This window comes from Silene latifolia, chromosome 5 (assembly GCF_048544455.1).
Source record: "Silene latifolia isolate original U9 population chromosome 5, ASM4854445v1, whole genome shotgun sequence".
NCBI lineage: Eukaryota > Viridiplantae > Streptophyta > Magnoliopsida > Caryophyllales > Caryophyllaceae > Silene > Silene latifolia.
The window spans coordinates 77,034,218-77,053,293 of record NC_133530.1 but is presented as its reverse complement, the minus strand read 5'-3'; the positions used below and the strand labels follow the sequence as shown (position 1 = coordinate 77,053,293).

The 19,076-nt window shown below is 34.8% G+C and overlaps 2 protein-coding genes across 2 annotated transcripts; both read left to right on the top strand.

The window, feature by feature from the left end:
* Window positions 1-283: 283 nt before the first annotated feature.
* LOC141655574 (putative WRKY transcription factor 4) lies at window positions 284-1,389 on the top strand. The gene is made up of 2 exons (XM_074462648.1): window positions 284-973; window positions 1,137-1,389. The coding sequence occupies exons 1-2, from the start codon at window positions 309-311 to the stop codon at window positions 1,387-1,389; spliced, it is 918 nt and encodes a 305-aa protein (XP_074318749.1). The 5' UTR covers window positions 284-308.
* A 1,084-nt stretch (window positions 1,390-2,473) lies between these two features.
* LOC141656167 (protein neprosin-like) lies at window positions 2,474-4,691 on the top strand. The gene is made up of 7 exons (XM_074463039.1): window positions 2,474-2,919; window positions 2,998-3,084; window positions 3,216-3,488; window positions 3,595-3,756; window positions 3,838-3,891; window positions 3,986-4,132; window positions 4,203-4,691. Exons 1-7 carry the CDS (start codon window positions 2,755-2,757, stop codon window positions 4,587-4,589), a joined length of 1,275 nt encoding a protein of 424 aa, XP_074319140.1. The 5' UTR covers window positions 2,474-2,754; the 3' UTR covers window positions 4,590-4,691.
* The last annotated feature ends 14,385 nt before the right edge of the window (window positions 4,692-19,076 follow it).

The following is a 19,076-nucleotide window of genomic DNA, read 5'->3' as shown; positions in this document are numbered from 1 at the left end:
ACTAACTATATCAAAATATGATCACCCGACTTGGTCATGCTATGTAATCTGGTTAATTTGCTATTAGGGCATGTAGATGTGGTTAACATAGATAAGGTGGTACATACGATAAGGTGGTACATCCGACCTCCTCTAGTTATTTTGCTTTGTTCCGTGATAATATCGATGTAGATAAGTATATGTCAACTAGATTAACATGTAAAGTCATTTGATAATAGTCATATATATGCATAACGGAAATTCAAAATCTGTCACCAGAAAAACTAATACTGTTACCCAAAATAATCAAAGAATAACGAGTGTACAAAATGCAGAGTCCATACGGAATGTCACCACAACAAACACTGGCTCAACTAACAGCACAAGCTCAAGCAGCAATAACCCAAAATGAGTCGTCAAATAATCTACTATCGTCAATGGCGGTATTCAACCAAAACCATACATCAAGGCAGGCTTTAGCGGAAGCACCATTAAAGTTGCCCGTAAACGTGGATAAGCCACAAGACGATGGGTACAAGTGGAGGAAGTATGGACAAAAGAAAGTGAAAGGGAGTGAGTATCCTAGAAGTTATTACAGATGTACTACTGCAAATTGCCCTGTTAAGAAGAAGGTGGAGAGGTCTTATGACGGTCATATTACCGAGATCATTTACAAAGGGCAACACACTCATGAGCCTCCTCAACATGGAAGAAGATCAGGGAACAAAGATGTTGTTGGTAGAGAGAATGATAACCACCTGCAGGCTACTTGTATGATGTTAAATGGGCCTAGTAGTGATAGTGAAGAATCTGGTGAGAATTATGAGGTTGAAGATGAAGATGAAGACAATGACGAACCTAAGCCACAACAACAAAGGACAATGACAGAGCCGAAAATAGTGGTGCAGACTAGAAGTGAAGTAGATCTATTAGATGATGGATACAGATGGCGTAAGTATGGCCAGAAAGTTGTCAGAGGCAATCCTAATCCAAGGTCAGTCCTTCAACTTCATGCTGCCGGTAACTTATTGCGTTTATAAGGGGCTTGCTTAAAATTCCTCCTTACAATTGTGTTTTACTGTTTCTGTTATAAAGGAAAATGGCATAACTAATTTCCACTAAACTGTTCTGATATTTTAAAACTATTTCCACTGTAGGAGTTACTATAAGTGCACCACTGTGGGGTGCAAAGTTCGGAAGCACGTGGAGAGGGCTTCCACAGACCACAGAGCGGTTATAACCACCTATGAAGGCAAGCATAGTCACGAGGTTCCGCCTCCTAGAGGCACCACAATCAATGCAACTAACTATGAAGCACAACAGTTGAAGCTTCACACCTCTATTGATTTTGATAACAAAAGTCAAACTCCGGTCCCTCTTCGCCTTAAACAAGAGCAAACTCTTGGTTAAACTTCTCTTCCGTGACTGATTTTAATTTTTGTGAACGACGTGGGCAACTTCTCTGTTAAACCGACACAAGAGCAAGGTAGGATATTATATCGGACCCTTTTAATCTATAATAGACGATTGGATTGTTGCGGTCATGGGGTAATGTTGTCGTTCGGTATGACATTTTTTTGGGTGGGTTTGTGTGCTAACCAACGTTGTATATAGAAAGTATGAGAACTTCGAGTTAGTTGGGAAATCGATGGCAAGATTTGATTACATTCTTGATGTGTGTTTATATCACTATATCGGCTGAAAAATTGTCTGACAAAACTTTTTACTCGTAAATTGTGTATTTCTTTTGCTAAGTATTTTTTGTAAAAGCATTGGAATTTTACTGTATTATATTCTGTGGTCTTGTAGTAATATAATGTCGAATTAGTACCTGCAAGATGGTCTTGTAGTAATATAATGTGCGGCCATTCATACATCAGTTGGTCAGTAGAACGGTTGTATACATCAGTTGTATATATAGACGGTGTCTCTGCAATATTGTGATAATATCGGCTGAAAAATTGTATGTCTGACAATACTTTTGACTTAAATTGTGTATTTTCTTTGCTCAGTAATTTTTGTAAAAGCATTGGAATTTTATATTTGGTTGTTGCAAACTTGCGAGTGTACTAAATAAGACCTCAACTACAAAGCTAGAAATCTGGAAACTACCCACAAGAGTAGGTCTAACTTATTGACTTCCTAAAGTTTCTCATGGACTCCTTAAGTGACTCTAACAAGATAACAACCACCAAGTGACTTAACTACATCATGCCGTATTCCTTAACGGGAGAGAAACAATTATAACCGACATTTCCTCCATAAACGCTGCTAAACAATAATAATAACAATCGACATTACCTCTATACAGTCGATTATTTGGACTCAATACTAGAAAATCAAGATTTGTATCTCGAAATTTTGGTCATGACTGACTTAGGTTGGATCTAAATCCATGCTTGAACAGATGTCACTAACTTTATTAATCCCACCAATTTACGACGTATGTAGTAGCGTTAGCTGCAGGTCTATGAACACATACAGTTGCATGTATGTCTCCATTCATATGAATTTGATGTTCATGTTTCATTATTAATCACACAAATGACAATAAATAACAGATTAATGATAGTTATAACAACATTACATGTCAAAGTGTTCTATGAACATTTGTTAGAATTTTTCCTTGAGCAACATTCATATGATTTGGAGGGTACCTCATCATAATCTTGTGTGCACAAGTAACCACTTATAATAATACAGAGTGGATTTTATTTGCATACATTCTTACCCTACATCTAAGCATTTCTCCGAGGTTCGAAAAAATACAAAGAAATGGGTGAAATAGCTATGCATTTGTTTAAATGGATCATTTTTCTGTGTGTTTTGAGTTGGTTTAGCAATTCAAGCACCAATGGAATAAGCTCTACATCTAAGCATTTATCCGAGATTCGAAAACGGATGAATTATTACAAGAAACATGCAGTAAAAAGCATCCAGGTATATATTTCTCTATGTTTTATATGTATTATAGATTGACGAACGACCTTTTAATGATTTATTACTCCGGTATTGTAGAGTGAAGATGGCGATATTATCGACTGCATCGACATTTATAAACAGCCGGCATTTGATCACCCTGCTCTAAGGAACCACATTATTCAGGTTCATGCATCTTTTACTTTTTTCGTTATTGTATATTCAAATTAGAGATGATTATTTAAAGACTTCCAACAAAATACATGTATCCGCGGTTCAAAAATGGTCGAAAAGCCTAACATGATACGCAATTATAGATGAGTCCAAGCGATGAAACCACAATGGATTCAAAGGCGGTGTCAAACAAGTCTACCATGGACGAAAAGCCTAACAAGATGTTAACATCTCAAGTATGGCGAAAAAATGGGAGTTGCCCCATCGGAACAATTCCTATCCGTAGGATCCTTGAAAAACAAATACGCAATCATAGGTTAAGCGAAGAATATGGAAGAAAGGGTCCTAGCTTTCCTTATCAAATTAAGAAGCCTAATGACAATGGTGATTCCAATAATATTAATGTGAACCGCTCTGTAAGTTTAACTGTCTTATCTTCTCCCTTTCTGATTGAATAACACTAATTCTCATATAAGACGGTCTTACAATATAAGAATTTTATATGTTAAAATATTATATCAGCTTGCAATCCTACATACTGAAGGATTAAACTACAATGCGGCTAAGGCGGATGTCAAAGTTTGGAAACCTTATGTTGAACATGATGATGAATATAGTACCTCTCGCATTGCTTTAAAGACCGGACCTTACTACGAATATGACAGTATCGAGGCTGGATGTATAGTAAGTGCCTCTGACTGACCTTTCATCATCAATTGCTTTAAACTACAATGCGGTCTAATATAGTTTCGACTCCATCTTTAGGTGAATCCAAGCGTGTACGGGGATAGAGAGGTTCGGATATACATATATTGGACGGTAAGTTTATTCACGCAATTACATCATTTCTATTTTGCAAGTTATATATCTCTGTGACAACAGAATTAAGTTTGTTAATTATGTTGATACACAGATTGATGGTTCAAAAACAACAGGCTGCTTTGATCTGATTTGCCCCGGTTTTGTTCAGACTAGTAATGAAATAGCCCTTGGTGGTGTTCTTCGATCAATTCCGGTTCCTGGGGGAATTCCATGGATCATGACACTCTACATGCACAAGGTAATATATAAATGATGACTCGTTTATCAGGTCGACTCTTATGCCAGATTCATGGGTACATAAAATGCAGGACGTTGAGACTAACAATTGGTGGGTGCAATACCAAGAAGACATCAACATAGGATATTGGCCTGCAGACGTATTAAAAGGATTGAGCGTAACAGCAGAAACAGTGCAATGGGGAGGTGAAGTATACAGCTCTAGAATCGGGCATCCGGGTCATACACGCACAGAAATGGGTAGTGGGGAGTTGGGTGCCCCGGATCCGAGATCAGGGTGGACTAAGAGGATGAGAGTTCGTGATAATTCAATGGTACTCAAGTATCCTGATTGGGTTACTAGATATTCAGATGACTATGATTGTTATCCTACATACTTCCTTTGGGAGTATATGGTTGATCCTGAATTTTACTTTGGTGGCCCTGGTAAAGGCTGGGAGAGTTGGCGTTGTACTTGAATTTACTTGGGCTTCTTCAATTTCTTAGTTTCAGGTTAGGGGTGTTTTAGTTTCTCTTTTTAAATGGGGTCGAGGTCGGGTCGGGGTCGCTCCAACCTCACCCTATACATTTGTTAGTGTTGTGGAAGTTTCGTTCAGATTAGTAGTGAAGCGAAAAGAAACAAGTATTTGTTTGTCAAAAAAAATTTATAAGAATTATGAATATATTTATTTATTGTCTTACCTATATAGGTTATTTTATTATATTATATTTTCTCTATTTATTATACAATGAGTTATTTCAAAGGCATGCTTTGCAAAACTGTCATGGTTTCGATGTTTCAAGTAGAGGTGGCTAAATGCGGGTTTGGGCGGGACATGGGTCGGGCTCACGTTAAATTTTCGGCCCATGGACAAGCAGGTTCGGGATGGGTTAATGGGTTGGGCCTTTGTATTTTTCTTAAAATGCCTTGTCCGTACTCGCTTATTTTGCGGGCGGGATGGGCCGTGCTCATGGACGGGACAACCCATGAACAGCTCTAGCTTCAAGTTAAGAAAAAAGTCATAACAACCCCATTTAATTTTAGGGTTGAAACTCGTCCTTGACAGATCAACTTGTTGGGTCAAAGATAAATCAAAAATTTTCTTAAAATATTGTAATATTTATTTATTTATACATTTTATTTGAAATAATAATTAAAAGGTTATTAGTTTTATTACTTTAACTACAAACACATTTACAAAATCTATTTTATTTAACTTTTAATAAATAAAAAAGTAATTATTCTCCTTAAAAAAAATTAATTAAAATTTTATAGTTGGTTCAATAATAAATAATGTAAGTATTGAACGTATTAAAATATAAATATAAATATTAAATTTGCTATAATATTTGTAAAAAAAAAAATTTTATGATTTAGAAAAGGTTTTAAAACAGGTTTTAAAAACTACTCCCTCCGTCCCGGTTATTTGTTTAGCTTTTTCATTTTTGGGTATCTCATTCATTTATTTATCTTTCCATATTAGGAGTGTTATTTATGTATGATTAGATATCTACATCTATTATGATCCACTTGATTGTCATTCAATGACACTAATCACAACTAGGGATGACAATGTATCCAGGATCCGCTCCAGATCCGCAGGATCCGGCCCGCATGGATCAGATATGGATCCTAATTTTTGGGACCCGTTGGATATGGATCAGATATGGATTTATTACTTATAAAGCAGATATGGATCTGGATCTCACCACCCAGATCCATATCTGATCCGCATACCCGTTTTCAATTAAAAAAATAAACAAATTATCAAATTACTCATTTACTTACTTCACAAGTCATAAATTTATAGTATGAAAAAATAAAAGTTGGTAGTGTATGACGTAACCTAGTGTTTGCTACTAGTTATGCCACTTAATTTGGCCACTGATGACATTGAATTTTGTAAACTCTATGCCACTTCGTAGTTTTAAAAGATGAAGTTGAGATGTTATTGCGTGCGTATAATATGTCATTGACCTAGTTTATTATTGGCACACTTAATATCGCATGAGTAGTTCGTATTACTTAACTTATAACACTATTGTGTTTGTTATTTATTTTGATATTGTCTTATAACACTATTGTGATATGATTCTCCTAGTATTATGCTATGCTTTGTACGATATATTGTCATACAATATTCAATGAAATCATCATAATTACAAATTCATTCCCTCTGTTAACATGGTATCGAGCCTAGTTTTTTTCTTCTTGTCATGGTTGTTGGTGAAGACGCCTCACAGTCCCAAACATCCACACGAAAAATCGACCCTTTGTAGTTTGTCCCCATTCTTTCTCGAACCTGGAGATATTCCAGAAATTAAAATTTCCCCAAGTCACATTAACCAGTCATAATTATGACGATTGGAGTTGTACAATGCAAATGTCGCTTAAATCTCGTCGGAAATTTGGCTTTTGCGACGGTTCCGTTAAAAAACCGACTGACGAATTCATGCTTGGGCAATGGGAGGTTGTCGTTGGATCTATAAGATCAAATATAAATCCGACGGATCTATTGAACGGTTAAAAGCCCGTCTTGTTGTTTTTAGCAATCGTTAAGTTGAAGGTCTTGACTATGGGGAAACTTTTGCTCCCGTTGTTAAAATGGTCACCATTCGCACTTTTCTAGCGGTTGCGGCTGTCAAAAAGTGGGAGCTACATCAGATGGATGTTCATAATGCATTCTTACACGGAGATTTGACTGAGGTATTTATGAAGCTCCCACCGGGCTTCAGCCGTGGACATGAAGGCAAGGTATGTCGCCTAAAGAAATCCTTATGCGGTCTTCGTCAAGCTCCCCGATGTTGGTTTGCCAAATTAGTTGGGTCACTCCGATAATATGGGTTTCGTCAATCTTATTCCGACTATTCCCTATTTACTTACTCGCTTAACACGGTCTGTTTACACGTCCTCATTTACGTGGACGATCTTGTTATAGTCGGTAATGACTCCTTGGCTATCTCTACTTTCAAGGAATACTTGCGTCGTTGTTTTAAAATGAAGGATTTGGGGCCTTAAAATATTTTCTTGGTCTTGAAGTTCCCAGAAGTACAGAAGGTATATTTCTAAGTCAACGGAAGTATACTCTCGATATTATAACTGAAGCTGGTCTTTTGGGTGCCAAACCCGCTTCTACTCCCATGGAAATTAATCATCAGCTTGGTGTTACTCAAAGCCCGTTTTTGGGCGACCCGGAACGTTATAGGCGATTGGTTGGGCGTCTTGTGTATCTTGCTGTCACACGTCCCGACTTATCTTTTTTCGTCCATGTTCTCTCTCAATTCCTTCAACACCCATGAGAAGATCATGTGGAGGCAGCCTTGAGGATTGTTCGTTATCTCAAAGGCAGCCCAAGTCAAGGCGTTTTACTTCGGTCTGACAGTTCACTTAAGGTGTCCGGCTGGTGTGATTCCGATTGATGGGGTACTTGCCCTTTAACTCCTCGCTCCGTCACGGGTTGGTTTGTCTTTCTTGGAGACTCTCCCGTATCTTGAAAAACAAGTTAAAGAAACAACATACCGTCTCGCTTTCATCGGCCTAAGCCGAATACCGCTCCATGGCCGATGTTGTGTGTGAACTAAAGTGGCTTAAAGGATTACTCGAGAGCTTGGGAGTTATTCTACCCACACCATTGCAACTGTATTGTGATAGTCAGTTTGTCTTACATTTAGCTCAGAATCCCGTCTTCCACGAGCGAACGAAACACATCGAAATCGACTGTCATTTCGTTTGCGATGCAATCACGAAGGGTCTTGTTACGATATCTCATGTTCCCACTAATGAGCAGGTGGCCGACATCTTTACTAAGGCTTTGGGTGCTCGTCAGTTTCACCATCTTCTCCGCAAACTGGGCATTCTTGATCTCCATGCTCCAGTTTGAGAGGGGTATTAGGCGAGATATTTGGCCTTGATATTAGGCCTTATTTTAGCAATATATTGTTTGGTTGTTTTAGTAACAAATTGAATCTCATATCATAATCATTTGTGATATGATTCTCCTAGTATTATGCTATGCTTTGTACTATATATTGCCATACAATTTTCAATGAAATCATCACAATTACAAATTCATTCCCTCTGTTTAGACCCTGACCCGATATATTAACCGTATATGTTCCATATTCTAAATCGGAGTTTGACCTGTTTAACAGGTCTGTGCGGTGATCATTGAACAAGAAATGAATTCAATCATTAAAACATCTTACTTTGCAATTGGATAGGTGAAACGGTTTCTGGAGGATGATCCAGTATGACACTATACTTATCTCGTTACTCGTTAGTAAAGGGCTTCTAGATACAAGAAGGCGTGAAAGAGCTTCATTCTCATATATTCCTAAAGTCAACACTCACCACAAGTCCTCATTTCTCAACCAACCCTTTTTTATATTTTTCCTTTTTAATTGGAATTTGGAACGAACATCTTTACCACACACTACCTATCTTTAGCATCTATCGTAACAAATTGATTATCGCAAAAATTAAGCAAGCCTATGATTAATTATCTATAGCATCTTTACCACATATTATACATAAAGCAAAAGCAAACCCATGAGACTCAACATGCTTACATGCTTGGTACACTTATTCTACCCCATCTTATAAGACTAATATGCACCCATGCAATCAGTGACAAAGCCAGGATTTAAAGCCCGCAGAAACAAAAAGGTTATTATAGTATAGAGTAACATCGAAAAAATTCGAAAGATGAACTGTTGCATTCTTTGCATCAGAATAAAAACGTATTTTCATGTACTCTTATAATGATACACCCTTTAAATTTTTGGGATTGTCCCTTTTATCCCCCTTATATACTAAAAGAATAAGAAATCTCCAAATTTTCCCGCCTAAATGAATTTGGCTATAATTGGGCTTTCTTTATATCATATCTATAATTGGACTTTTATTATATATTTATATCATATCTGTAATTGGGCTTTCATTATATTATATCTACAGCTAGATTAGGCTGAACTTTCCCTTTTCCACCGAGTAATACAAAACATTAATAATAATAAATTTTACAATTAAATATCAAATTGAGTTAAATATCAGGTTTTATAATTGTTACATACTACTTCGTATTACCCTTTTCTTTAATACTACTATCTAAAAAACCGCGCATTCGCGCAGGATCTATACTAGTTATTGTATCCGTAACTATTTTAGACAAATATAATATGAACATAAACTAGTAGGGTAAAATTGAATTGCTTCAACATTCATCTTGCACATCTTTTAACGTTGGTATAATACTAAATACAACTATACAAGAAAGAGTAACAAGTCAAAAAGGCAAGAAATAAATACAAGAAAGTTCTCTTACAAGTCTTAAAAGTATTTTCCCTAGCAAGAACGAAAAGACAAAGTATGACTAACATAACGATCATGGTGAATTTGGTGATCAAGGCGTTGATAATAAAGACGGCCATGACTATTACTAGAGTTCTCCCTCTCGATTCGCCATCGAAGATCAAGAAAATCGTCAACGGAGCATGGTAGCTTCAGAGGTCCATCAACATGGTAGCCATAAACTTCACGAGCTCTATCTAATAGGCTAATAAACAAGGGATGACATAAGAAACTTATAGGTATTTCAAACCTTTGATATACTTCACCTTCTTCTTCTAACCCGACTTGGACCGCCATCCATCCTTTCTTAACCTTCATTATATTTATTTTATGATATATAAATAAAGTGTGTTTTGATGAATATAATTATATAAACGATTATATGATTTGAGGGCGTGTTTGGTGGGGAAAGAGGAATGAGTAGAGTTTAGAAAAAGCAAAAGAAGTGGTTGTATTTATAGGAGGGGTCGGGTTAGTAGCCGGTAGGTTTTCTTTAAGACTGGATATATCTGTTTAAGAGTAAAATGGATTAAATAATATCCTTTTTGTATAAGTGGGATGTATTTTATTTTTGTGTTATGTGTGATATTTAAACCAAGTTAAAATTATAACGGATATATCCGTTTTAAAGGAGAATTTGTGGAGGAGGGGTGGGTGAGATAGTTTTCGATAGGGTGAAAGGTCGGAAATCCGTACGTACGTATTAATACGGAATAAGGTGATGATTTGGAAATATGAGAAGTGTGTACGCGTTAGATGAGCGAATATGTCGTGTTTGATACATGTTTTTGTTTATTTAATTGCGTATTAGTCATGGCCTAATCATATGGGACCATATATGTTATATTGTGGCCTTACATTATGTGTAAGGGGCTAACATTATGTGTTGGAGTTGACTTGATAGTCAAAATATCTCCTATACTAAATTACTAATCCTTACACCATACGTTTCCACTACCTAGCTAACCCGTCGAAGAATTGGGGAGCCTTTGTAATGGCCTTTTAAGGATAATATTAACGGGGATAAATAACAAGTTTTGTATTCTATAAGGAGCTTCTAATTACTTATTGATCTACATAATAAAAGCGTTTATTCATTGATTTACATAATAAGAAGTTCCTTATATGAAATCGGTTTTTAAACTAAGAAACCGGTTTTATGTTAAGAAAAGGAGAGGAGAAGAGAACCACATATAAAAAGTATGAAATTTTTATCATTGAGGAGAATTAAGAAGTTTCATAATTTATGTTAGGGTGCAAACTCATGTCCCACATCGGTAGTGTAAAGGTGAAAGTTCATCTTTATAAAGTGACATAAAATATAATAGTACGAGGCCTTTTGAAAATGAGCCAAGAGTAAATCTATTATAGCTTGCCCAAAGGACAATATCGTCTTATTATAAGCGATGAACACCTGCGATGAGAGGCCAACACGAGATATTCACGCTTCCGCACAACAAGTGGTATCAGGAGCATATGGAGACACTCACTTGACCAGGCGGGGACTCGTGGTAGCATGATGTGTTGACTAAGGGGAGGTTATCAAGACTTTGTGATGTTTCAGGTGTCTATAAGTTGGGGTTGGGTTGTAGAGTGGGAGTTTCCATGGAGGTCAAGGCCCGAATCAAGATGAAGATGATGGTCCTTGATTTGAGGGGATGATTGTTAGGGTGCAAACCAATATCCCAAATCGATTTTGGGAAGAAGTCCAAGAGTAAATCTGTAAGCGTTTGGTCCAAAGTAGGCATTATTAGAATTTTAGCAAGTTGGATCCACTTTTACACATTACTCTTCTCTATCTTCATTTCTTTTAATTTTAGAACATGCCAATATATATATATATATATATATATATATATATATATATATATATATATATATATATATAGAAGCAAGATCCTAGGTGAGTTTGCCACTTTTGAGTTACCCTACCCCGTTTATATACCATTGGATCTAACAAGATCAAGGGTAGATTAACCCACACAAACACTCATAAAATAATTCTATCTTTCTCTCTCCTAAAATCAATCCTCCTGTGCGTTTATTTCTTTTTTTTTTTTGTTCACTGTGTTCTTCATTCTTCTCCACAATTTTCTATATTCTTCAAATTCATGTCACAATTCAACTAATTCTTCACAAAATTGGAATAATTCAAAACGAAAAGCATAAAATTCGTCGATTATCTTACGATTAATTCGATTGCATCAAGCAATATCCGTCAAATTTAGCCCCAAATATGGAGAAACCCTAATGTAAGACTATGAAAAGAAGGTAAGCATAATTTTTTAAATTTTGTGACTAATAACATTAGGAAACAACAAATTTAATAGAAAATTTGTTCATTTACAACAACTTTTGAAAAGATTTCGATATTTTTTGTGATTTGCAGCAATTTGAATCATGATGAGCAAATATAACTGGTGTTCAATAGAATAACTGACGCAATGTAATAGAATAACTGACGCAATGTAATAGAATAACTTATGTGTTCTGATTTTACTCCGTTAGTATGCTTGTTTATCCTACCGTTGACATTTGATTGATGATTTATTATCATAATCCTGGAAAATTATTTGTAATCTAGATTAGCACATCAACTGTTTGTTAAAATGTCTAGTTGACTTTAGAAACTCCGTTATTGTAATGAAGAAACGTGGTTATTTAATAGTTATTCAAATTCAGAACCTCAGTTATTGTAATGTACAAACTCGGTTATTGTAATGTACAAACTCAGTTATTGTAATGTAAAACTCTGATATATGTAATTATTGTAATGTAGAAACTCGAGATATTGATCTTTATATAAATCGTAATTATAGTTATTGTAATGTAGAAACTCAATTATTGTAATGAATAAATTGTGTTATTGTAAAACTCAAAAATATTCAAACATTCATATGCGATTGTTGTAACATTACATCTCAATTATTGTATTACTTTAACCCAGTTATTGTATTATTAAAACACAGTTATTGTATCGTCGAGTTACTTCTTGGATGTATAAAATATATTCAATGAAATAATTCATTATTTTTGGTGATTTACAAAGTTGAATCACGTTGAACACGACGAGGCGTTCAAAGGGAATAATCGATGTATATATTTGGTCATTTAATAGTTAACCCGATTGTTTAGAAACTCCGTTATTGTAATGAAGAAACGTGGTTATTTAATAGTTATTCAAATTCGAACCTCGATTATTGTAATGTACAAACTCGGTTATTGTAATGTACAAACTCGATTATTGTAATGTAAAACTACGATATATGTAATTATTGTAATGTAGAAACTCGGATATTTAGATCGTATAAATCTGGTAATTATAGTTATTGTAATGTAGAAACTCAATTATTATAATGAATAAATTGTGTTATTGTAAAACTCAAAAATATTCAAACATTCATATGCAATTTGTTGTAACATTACATCTCAATTATTGTATTACTTTAACCCAGTTATTGTATTATTAAAACACCGTTATTGTATCGTCGAGTTAATATAGCCATTCCCGATTTGTTGAGCGTGCTTTAGAAGAAGAAGGCGAGGAAGATGAATAAGAAGCTGGATGATAAAAAGCGGAAGAAGATGAATTGCAATCTGAATTTGACATAAGCAACACTTTTTTACAACATAAAAATAGAGTAATTACATCAATGTCGTATAATAATTTAGTAAATTATTACAATAACCGTGGATCAACTTTACAATAATCGTGATTGAACTTTACAATAATCGGCCATGATTGAACTTGTGTACTTTGTCTCATACTTCATCCCCGGTTAAACATTAACAAGAAGTTGTCTTGATGGTGTCTTTTCCCCATTCATCCCAATGAGAACCATGTCTAGGCCGATGAGGGTTGAACTAGCAAAAAGTGAAAGCTCATTTGAAAGAAATAAAAACAAAGAAGGGCGTGAGTTGAAAATTACTATGCAAATCAAATACAATAACGACCCATAAGTATTGAAATAACCATAAAAACAGTCTAAAATAATTGGATCTTTTAGAGAAATAAAAGCATATTTTGTCAGAATGAAGTAACTAAGCAAAATGAAATACAATAATCCAACTAATGCATTGAAATAACTGAAACAACACAATACAATAACTGGTTATTTCAGAGAAATAATAATGTACCAAAAAAACTCAACTTACGTGTTGAACTTGTGTACTTTGTCTCATACTTCATCCCTGAAGTTAAACATTAACAAGAAGTTGTCTTGATGGTGTCTTTTCCCCATTCATCCCAATGAGAACCATGTCTAGCTGATGAGGGTTGAACTAGCAAAAGTGAAAGCTCATTTGAAAGAAATAAAAACAAAGAAGGACGTAAGTTGAAAATTACTATGCAACTGAAATACAATAACGACCCATAAGTATTGAAATAACCATAAAAACACTCTAAAATAATTGGATCTTTTAGAGAAATAAAATCATATTTTGTCAGAATGAAGTAACTAAGCAAAATGAAATACAATAATCCAACTAATGCATTGAAATAACTGAAACAACACAATACAATAACTGGTTATTTCAGAGAAATAATAATGTACCAAAAATACAATAACTGAGTTTGAATAATACAATAATTCGGTTAAAGCAATACAATAACTAACACCAAATGAGACAAAGTTCGTGGTGGTAACACATCTAAATCAAAAACCCTAAAAATTATTAAAGATACAAAATAACACAACTGAATAAGAAAAAACTTATGAAACAACTTACAAACAACATGAAAATGCACAAGATCGTTTAGAATTCTCATATTAAACTCAAAACCCTATATATTATTGAGAAAATAATGAGAAAACAAGCAATTTAACAACAAAACATAAGTGCAGACGGACATACAACGAATCAACAAAAATGAAAAGGATATTAGATAAGAACGATAATGAAAACGCACCAATCAGATCTAGAAAACAAAATTAGTACTTACATATAGTAAAATTGAAGAGAAATACTAAGATGAAGCGAAAGCGACAACGAATCTCCTTAATTGATGACAAATTTGAACGAGGATCATGAAGATTGAGGATGAAGATTGAGTTTGTAGCCTGCAATTTGAAGAAATTTGATGAAGATTGAATTTGACACGATTGAACATGTCGTCGTTCTTTTTTTTTTTTTTTTTTTTTTTTCTGGCTTTTTAGGGGGAAAAAGAGGAGAGAGAGTGATTTTTTCTAATAATGAGGGAGATTGAGAGAAAAGTGGGTTTTTATAGGTTGAGTAAGATTTAATCTTAGCCATCCATCTTAGATTAGATCAATGGTCTAGATTCGGAGGGTAACTCACCAAAAAAACCAAACTCATATGATCCTACTTCTATATATATATATATATATATATATATATATATATATATATATATATATATATATATATATATATATATATATATATAATAAGATCAACTAAGTCCATGTCTTACATGTGAGTCCATGAGTTTCATTGTCTACCCTTAAATCATGTTATTGAATGGCTTAGATTAAAAGTAAAAAGCAACTAATAATATTATTCTAATGGCTAAAACAATTATCTCTCCTACCTCTCATAGGTTATTAGCATGCATGCAGGTTGTCAATCAAACATCACACACGTCGTACTGGCTTCCCCCCATTTATCATTTCTCTCAATTATTCAAAATTAAATTTCCCCCAAAATATTTCCCCCAAATTAAACCCCAATAATTTCAACCGCCTAAGAACGAAACTGCTCTCAAAATCTCCCAATTTTATCGCTTTTTTGTTACCTTATTATCGGTTTCTTCTCCATTTTCTTCACTCACTTGCAACCTGCCATTTTCGTCCATTCAGATTACTTTGTGTAGGTTATCAAGGTAAATTTTTTTTGGGTTTTTAGAGTTTTATGATTTTTTCTCTTCATTTATTTAAACGTTTTTTTTAATTTATTGGGCATTGTTATATAATTGTCATTCGCCATTGTTGTTGTACTGTTCTATTTGATCACTGTATTTGCTTACTTCATTTTGATTACTCAGTTATTTTTAGCACATTTAGGACATTTACTTATCTATTTTATCACATACATTTTGATTACCCAGTGTGTTATGTTGTACTATTCCATTGAAACACATGCATTCAGATTTTTAACCTTTCGTGTTAATTGAGATTATCCAGATATGTTAGGTCTTTTTTATTGTTATGTTCATATTCATTCAGATTACCCAGAGTTTTTTTGAAAAATCCCACTTTTGTTGCTTACAATTACTCTTTCTCTGTTAAAATTACAGTTTATCCAGAGTTTTTTTTTTTTTGAAAAATCCCACTTTTGATTACCCTTTTGTTAGAATTACACTTTTGTCTGCTAAAATAACACTTTATGCTGCTACAATTACACTTTTTTTTGCTAAAATTACACTGTTGCCTGTTAAAATAACACTTTATTTTGTTAGAATTACACTTTTGTCTGCTAAAATTACACTTTTTTTTGTTAAAATTACACTTTTGTCTGTTAAAATAACATTTTATTTTGTTAGAATTATACTTTTGTCTGCTAAAATTACACTTTAAGCTGCTACAATTACAGTTTTTTGTTAAAATTGTACTTTTGTCTGTTAAAATTACACTTTATTTGTTAGAATTACACTTTTGTCTGCTAAAATAACACTTAATGCTGCTACAATTACATTTTTTTGTTAAAATTACATTGTTGCCTGTTAAAATAACACTTTATTTGGTTAGAATTACACTTTTGTCTGCTAAAATCACACTTTAAGCTGCTACAATTACACTTTTTTTTGTTAAAATTTTACTTTTGTCTATTAAAATTACACTTTATATTGTTAGAATTACACTTGTGTCTGCTAAAATTACACTTTATGCTGCTACAATTACACTTTTTTTTGTTAGAATTTTACTTTTGTTTGCTACAATTAATTTTTTGTAATGTTAACAGATGTCAGATGGAAATGAGGCTAAATCAGGCAACACCAAAAAAGCAAAGGTGTCTCATCAAGTTGAAGAAGCGACTTGTTGAAAGCGGGTTGAAAAACTTAAAATTACTGTTATTTGTATTTTGTGTTATGTAAGGTCTATATGTCACATTGTTAATTAATACTGGTTTCTTCAAGATGTCGATCACGTTGAGGCTAAACCACCAAAGAACAAAATAGCAAATGTGTCCACATCAAGTGCCTACTGGCCGGCTTGTTGAGCTCGTTGAAAAGCTTAATGATGCCCAGCGAGACGCGGTACAGAGGATCGGTTTCGGTGGTATTTTGGAGCTTAAGCTCAAAACATATCCAATGGGTCATGTTAAAGATTTTCTCAAAGCATTCAGCGACGAATCATATATTTTTCGGGCAGCTAAACATAAGGAGTTCATGGTCACCAAGCATGACGTGTATGACTGTTTTATGTTACCACTTGGTCCTAAAACAGTTGATCTAGTACCTACGGGCCGCCAAAAGGATTCTCAAGCGCCGGAGAACAAGCAATTGAAAGATAAATGGCGGAAAGCGTACAACATAAAAGGGGTTAACGAAGGCATTAATTTAGGAATTGTCTTCCAAGATATCTTAAGAAAAAAATACAAAAAAGGAGGTCCTCAATTCTACAAAATTTGTTCTGCTCGCCATGTCATCATTCCTAACTCCAACTTCATACAGCGGGATTGACTTCAAGCTTTTGAGAGCCGTTGAAGATGTGAACGCTATTACGCAGTACGATTAGTGTAGTTATGTCCTGGAAAATTTGGTGAAGGCCGCGGCAGTGATGTGACCATAATTAGAGCATATTTAGTCCCCGAATTAGCCTTGTTCCCATGCTTTTTAGTGCATATTTGGGTCATTTATTGTCTTTAGTTCTTTGTTTTGCATATTCTTTGAGGTTTTGTGTCCTTGGTAGGAAAGGAGTGCAAACCTTGCATTTTCATGGCAAAATGAGACTAAATTGATCGAATCCAATGACCAAGCATCAAGAAGAGACAAGATTAGAAGGCCTTTGTACATATTATAGTAGTTGGGCAATGATGAAGAAAGATCCTTGCATCCCCAAGGAAATCCTCAAGGATTTTATGAAGAAAAGAAGAAGAAACAAGTCTGAGCAGCAATCCGTGCGGATTGCCCTGAAGACGCCCGTCCCCAACACCACAATCCGTGCGTCTTCCTTACAAGACGCCCGGGAAGCAGCTACCAGAAGACGCCCGTCTTCTCCCAAAGACGCCCGGGCAGAGACTCACGAATCCGGCCGTCCCGAGCCTAAGACGCACGGATTCCAAGACAAAGTAAAAATTGCTTTCTTCAAGCTTCAAGAAAGATGCCTATCCTTCAGAAAATATCGGCGTTTCCTTAAGTAGGGACTTAATCGTCATTTAAACCCTTAGTTAACCCTAATGCATCCACCTAATTTCCATTATAAATACCCCATTAGTCTAATTGGAAGAGCATGTTCTTCTTCTCAATTCTTAGAGTAGTTAACATCAATCAAATCTCTCTTTAGTTTTGTAATCATCAATTAATCAAGTTTTAATACAAGTTTTATTTCCTTAATCTCTCTTTTGTTCATCCTTTATTTTGGGTAATTGAAGATTATTTGGGTTATTATTGGGAGACTGACAACCTCTCAATCAAGCATCAAGTACTTCTTTTATTCTTTGCTTTATTATTGGAATCATTAGTAGGTATAATCCTCTTAATCCCTTTTTAATTATTGCTAATTACTTTCATTTGTTCATCATGTTTCACTTTGTTGGTATGATTGACAACCTTGCTAGCATGTTCAACATGATAATGAGTGAGTAGTTCCATAGCTAGGGTTAATGGGTAATTAGGGGAAACCAACATGGGGAATGATTCATGCTTAAATTAATATGCTTTCATGGTTTATTTGCTTGCTTGTTTTGATCTCAACTCATGCACATGTTATGTTTGATGAAATGCAAGCCTATGAATCCTTGCATTTTTTACCCATCACCTACCTTTTCAATGAGACTTGTAAGATATAAACCAACTCGAGTCTCATTAGACCATGCATGTTGTTGAGTAGGGAAGACTAAGTCGACTTGTAGGTGTTGTACAATCTAATCGATTCGGCTGCGGGACCCAAACTTTCCTAGGATTGTAAGATATAACCCAAATCAATCCACCACAACAATAATTGCTTGCTTATAATTTGAGAACATGTTTGTATGATCAATTCCCATGAATCCCCTATGACCCCATGATACCCTAGTGCTTTTTATCAATTGTTTACAACCCTTTCAATTCATCTTGCTTATTTACTTTCATTGCTATTTAGTTTAGTGACCTTCTACATCAACCCAAATTGTGACACCCCTAAGACACCACTAGTTTCAATAGAAATCTCATCTCAATTCCCGTCCCTTGGGATCCGACCTTTACTTGCCTTTTTACTAATTGTAGAGTTGTTTGTGAAGCTATAAATTGTGTTTTGGTCTAGGTGCTCCTAACGACAAGTTACCGAAAAGATTTAGTCCGACCAGGTAGCTACTGGTGAAAATAAACAGACCTTGCTCGGTTGTATCCCCTTCTTAATGATTACTTACTTTCAACGTTTTGATTTCCGTGGTACGAGTTGTCGCCACAGCCTCCCTCTCATTAAGCACTGGGACCGGAGACGCTTTCTGAAAG

Excerpts from the sequence above, each read along its gene's own strand:
- LOC141655574 (XM_074462648.1), top strand. The coding sequence starts at position 309 with ATGCAGAGTCCATACGGAATGTCACCACAACAAACACTGGCTCAACTA. Across the intron at positions 974-1,136 it reads AGAGGCAATCCTAATCCAAG|GAGTTACTATAAGTGCACCA; the intron begins GTCAGTCCTTCA and ends TTTCCACTGTAG.
- LOC141656167 (XM_074463039.1), top strand. The coding sequence starts at position 2,755 with ATGGGTGAAATAGCTATGCATTTGTTTAAATGGATCATTTTTCTGTGT. Across the intron at positions 3,892-3,985 it reads GGATATACATATATTGGACG|ATTGATGGTTCAAAAACAAC; the intron begins GTAAGTTTATTC and ends GTTGATACACAG. Across the intron at positions 4,133-4,202 it reads TGACACTCTACATGCACAAG|GACGTTGAGACTAACAATTG; the intron begins GTAATATATAAA and ends CATAAAATGCAG.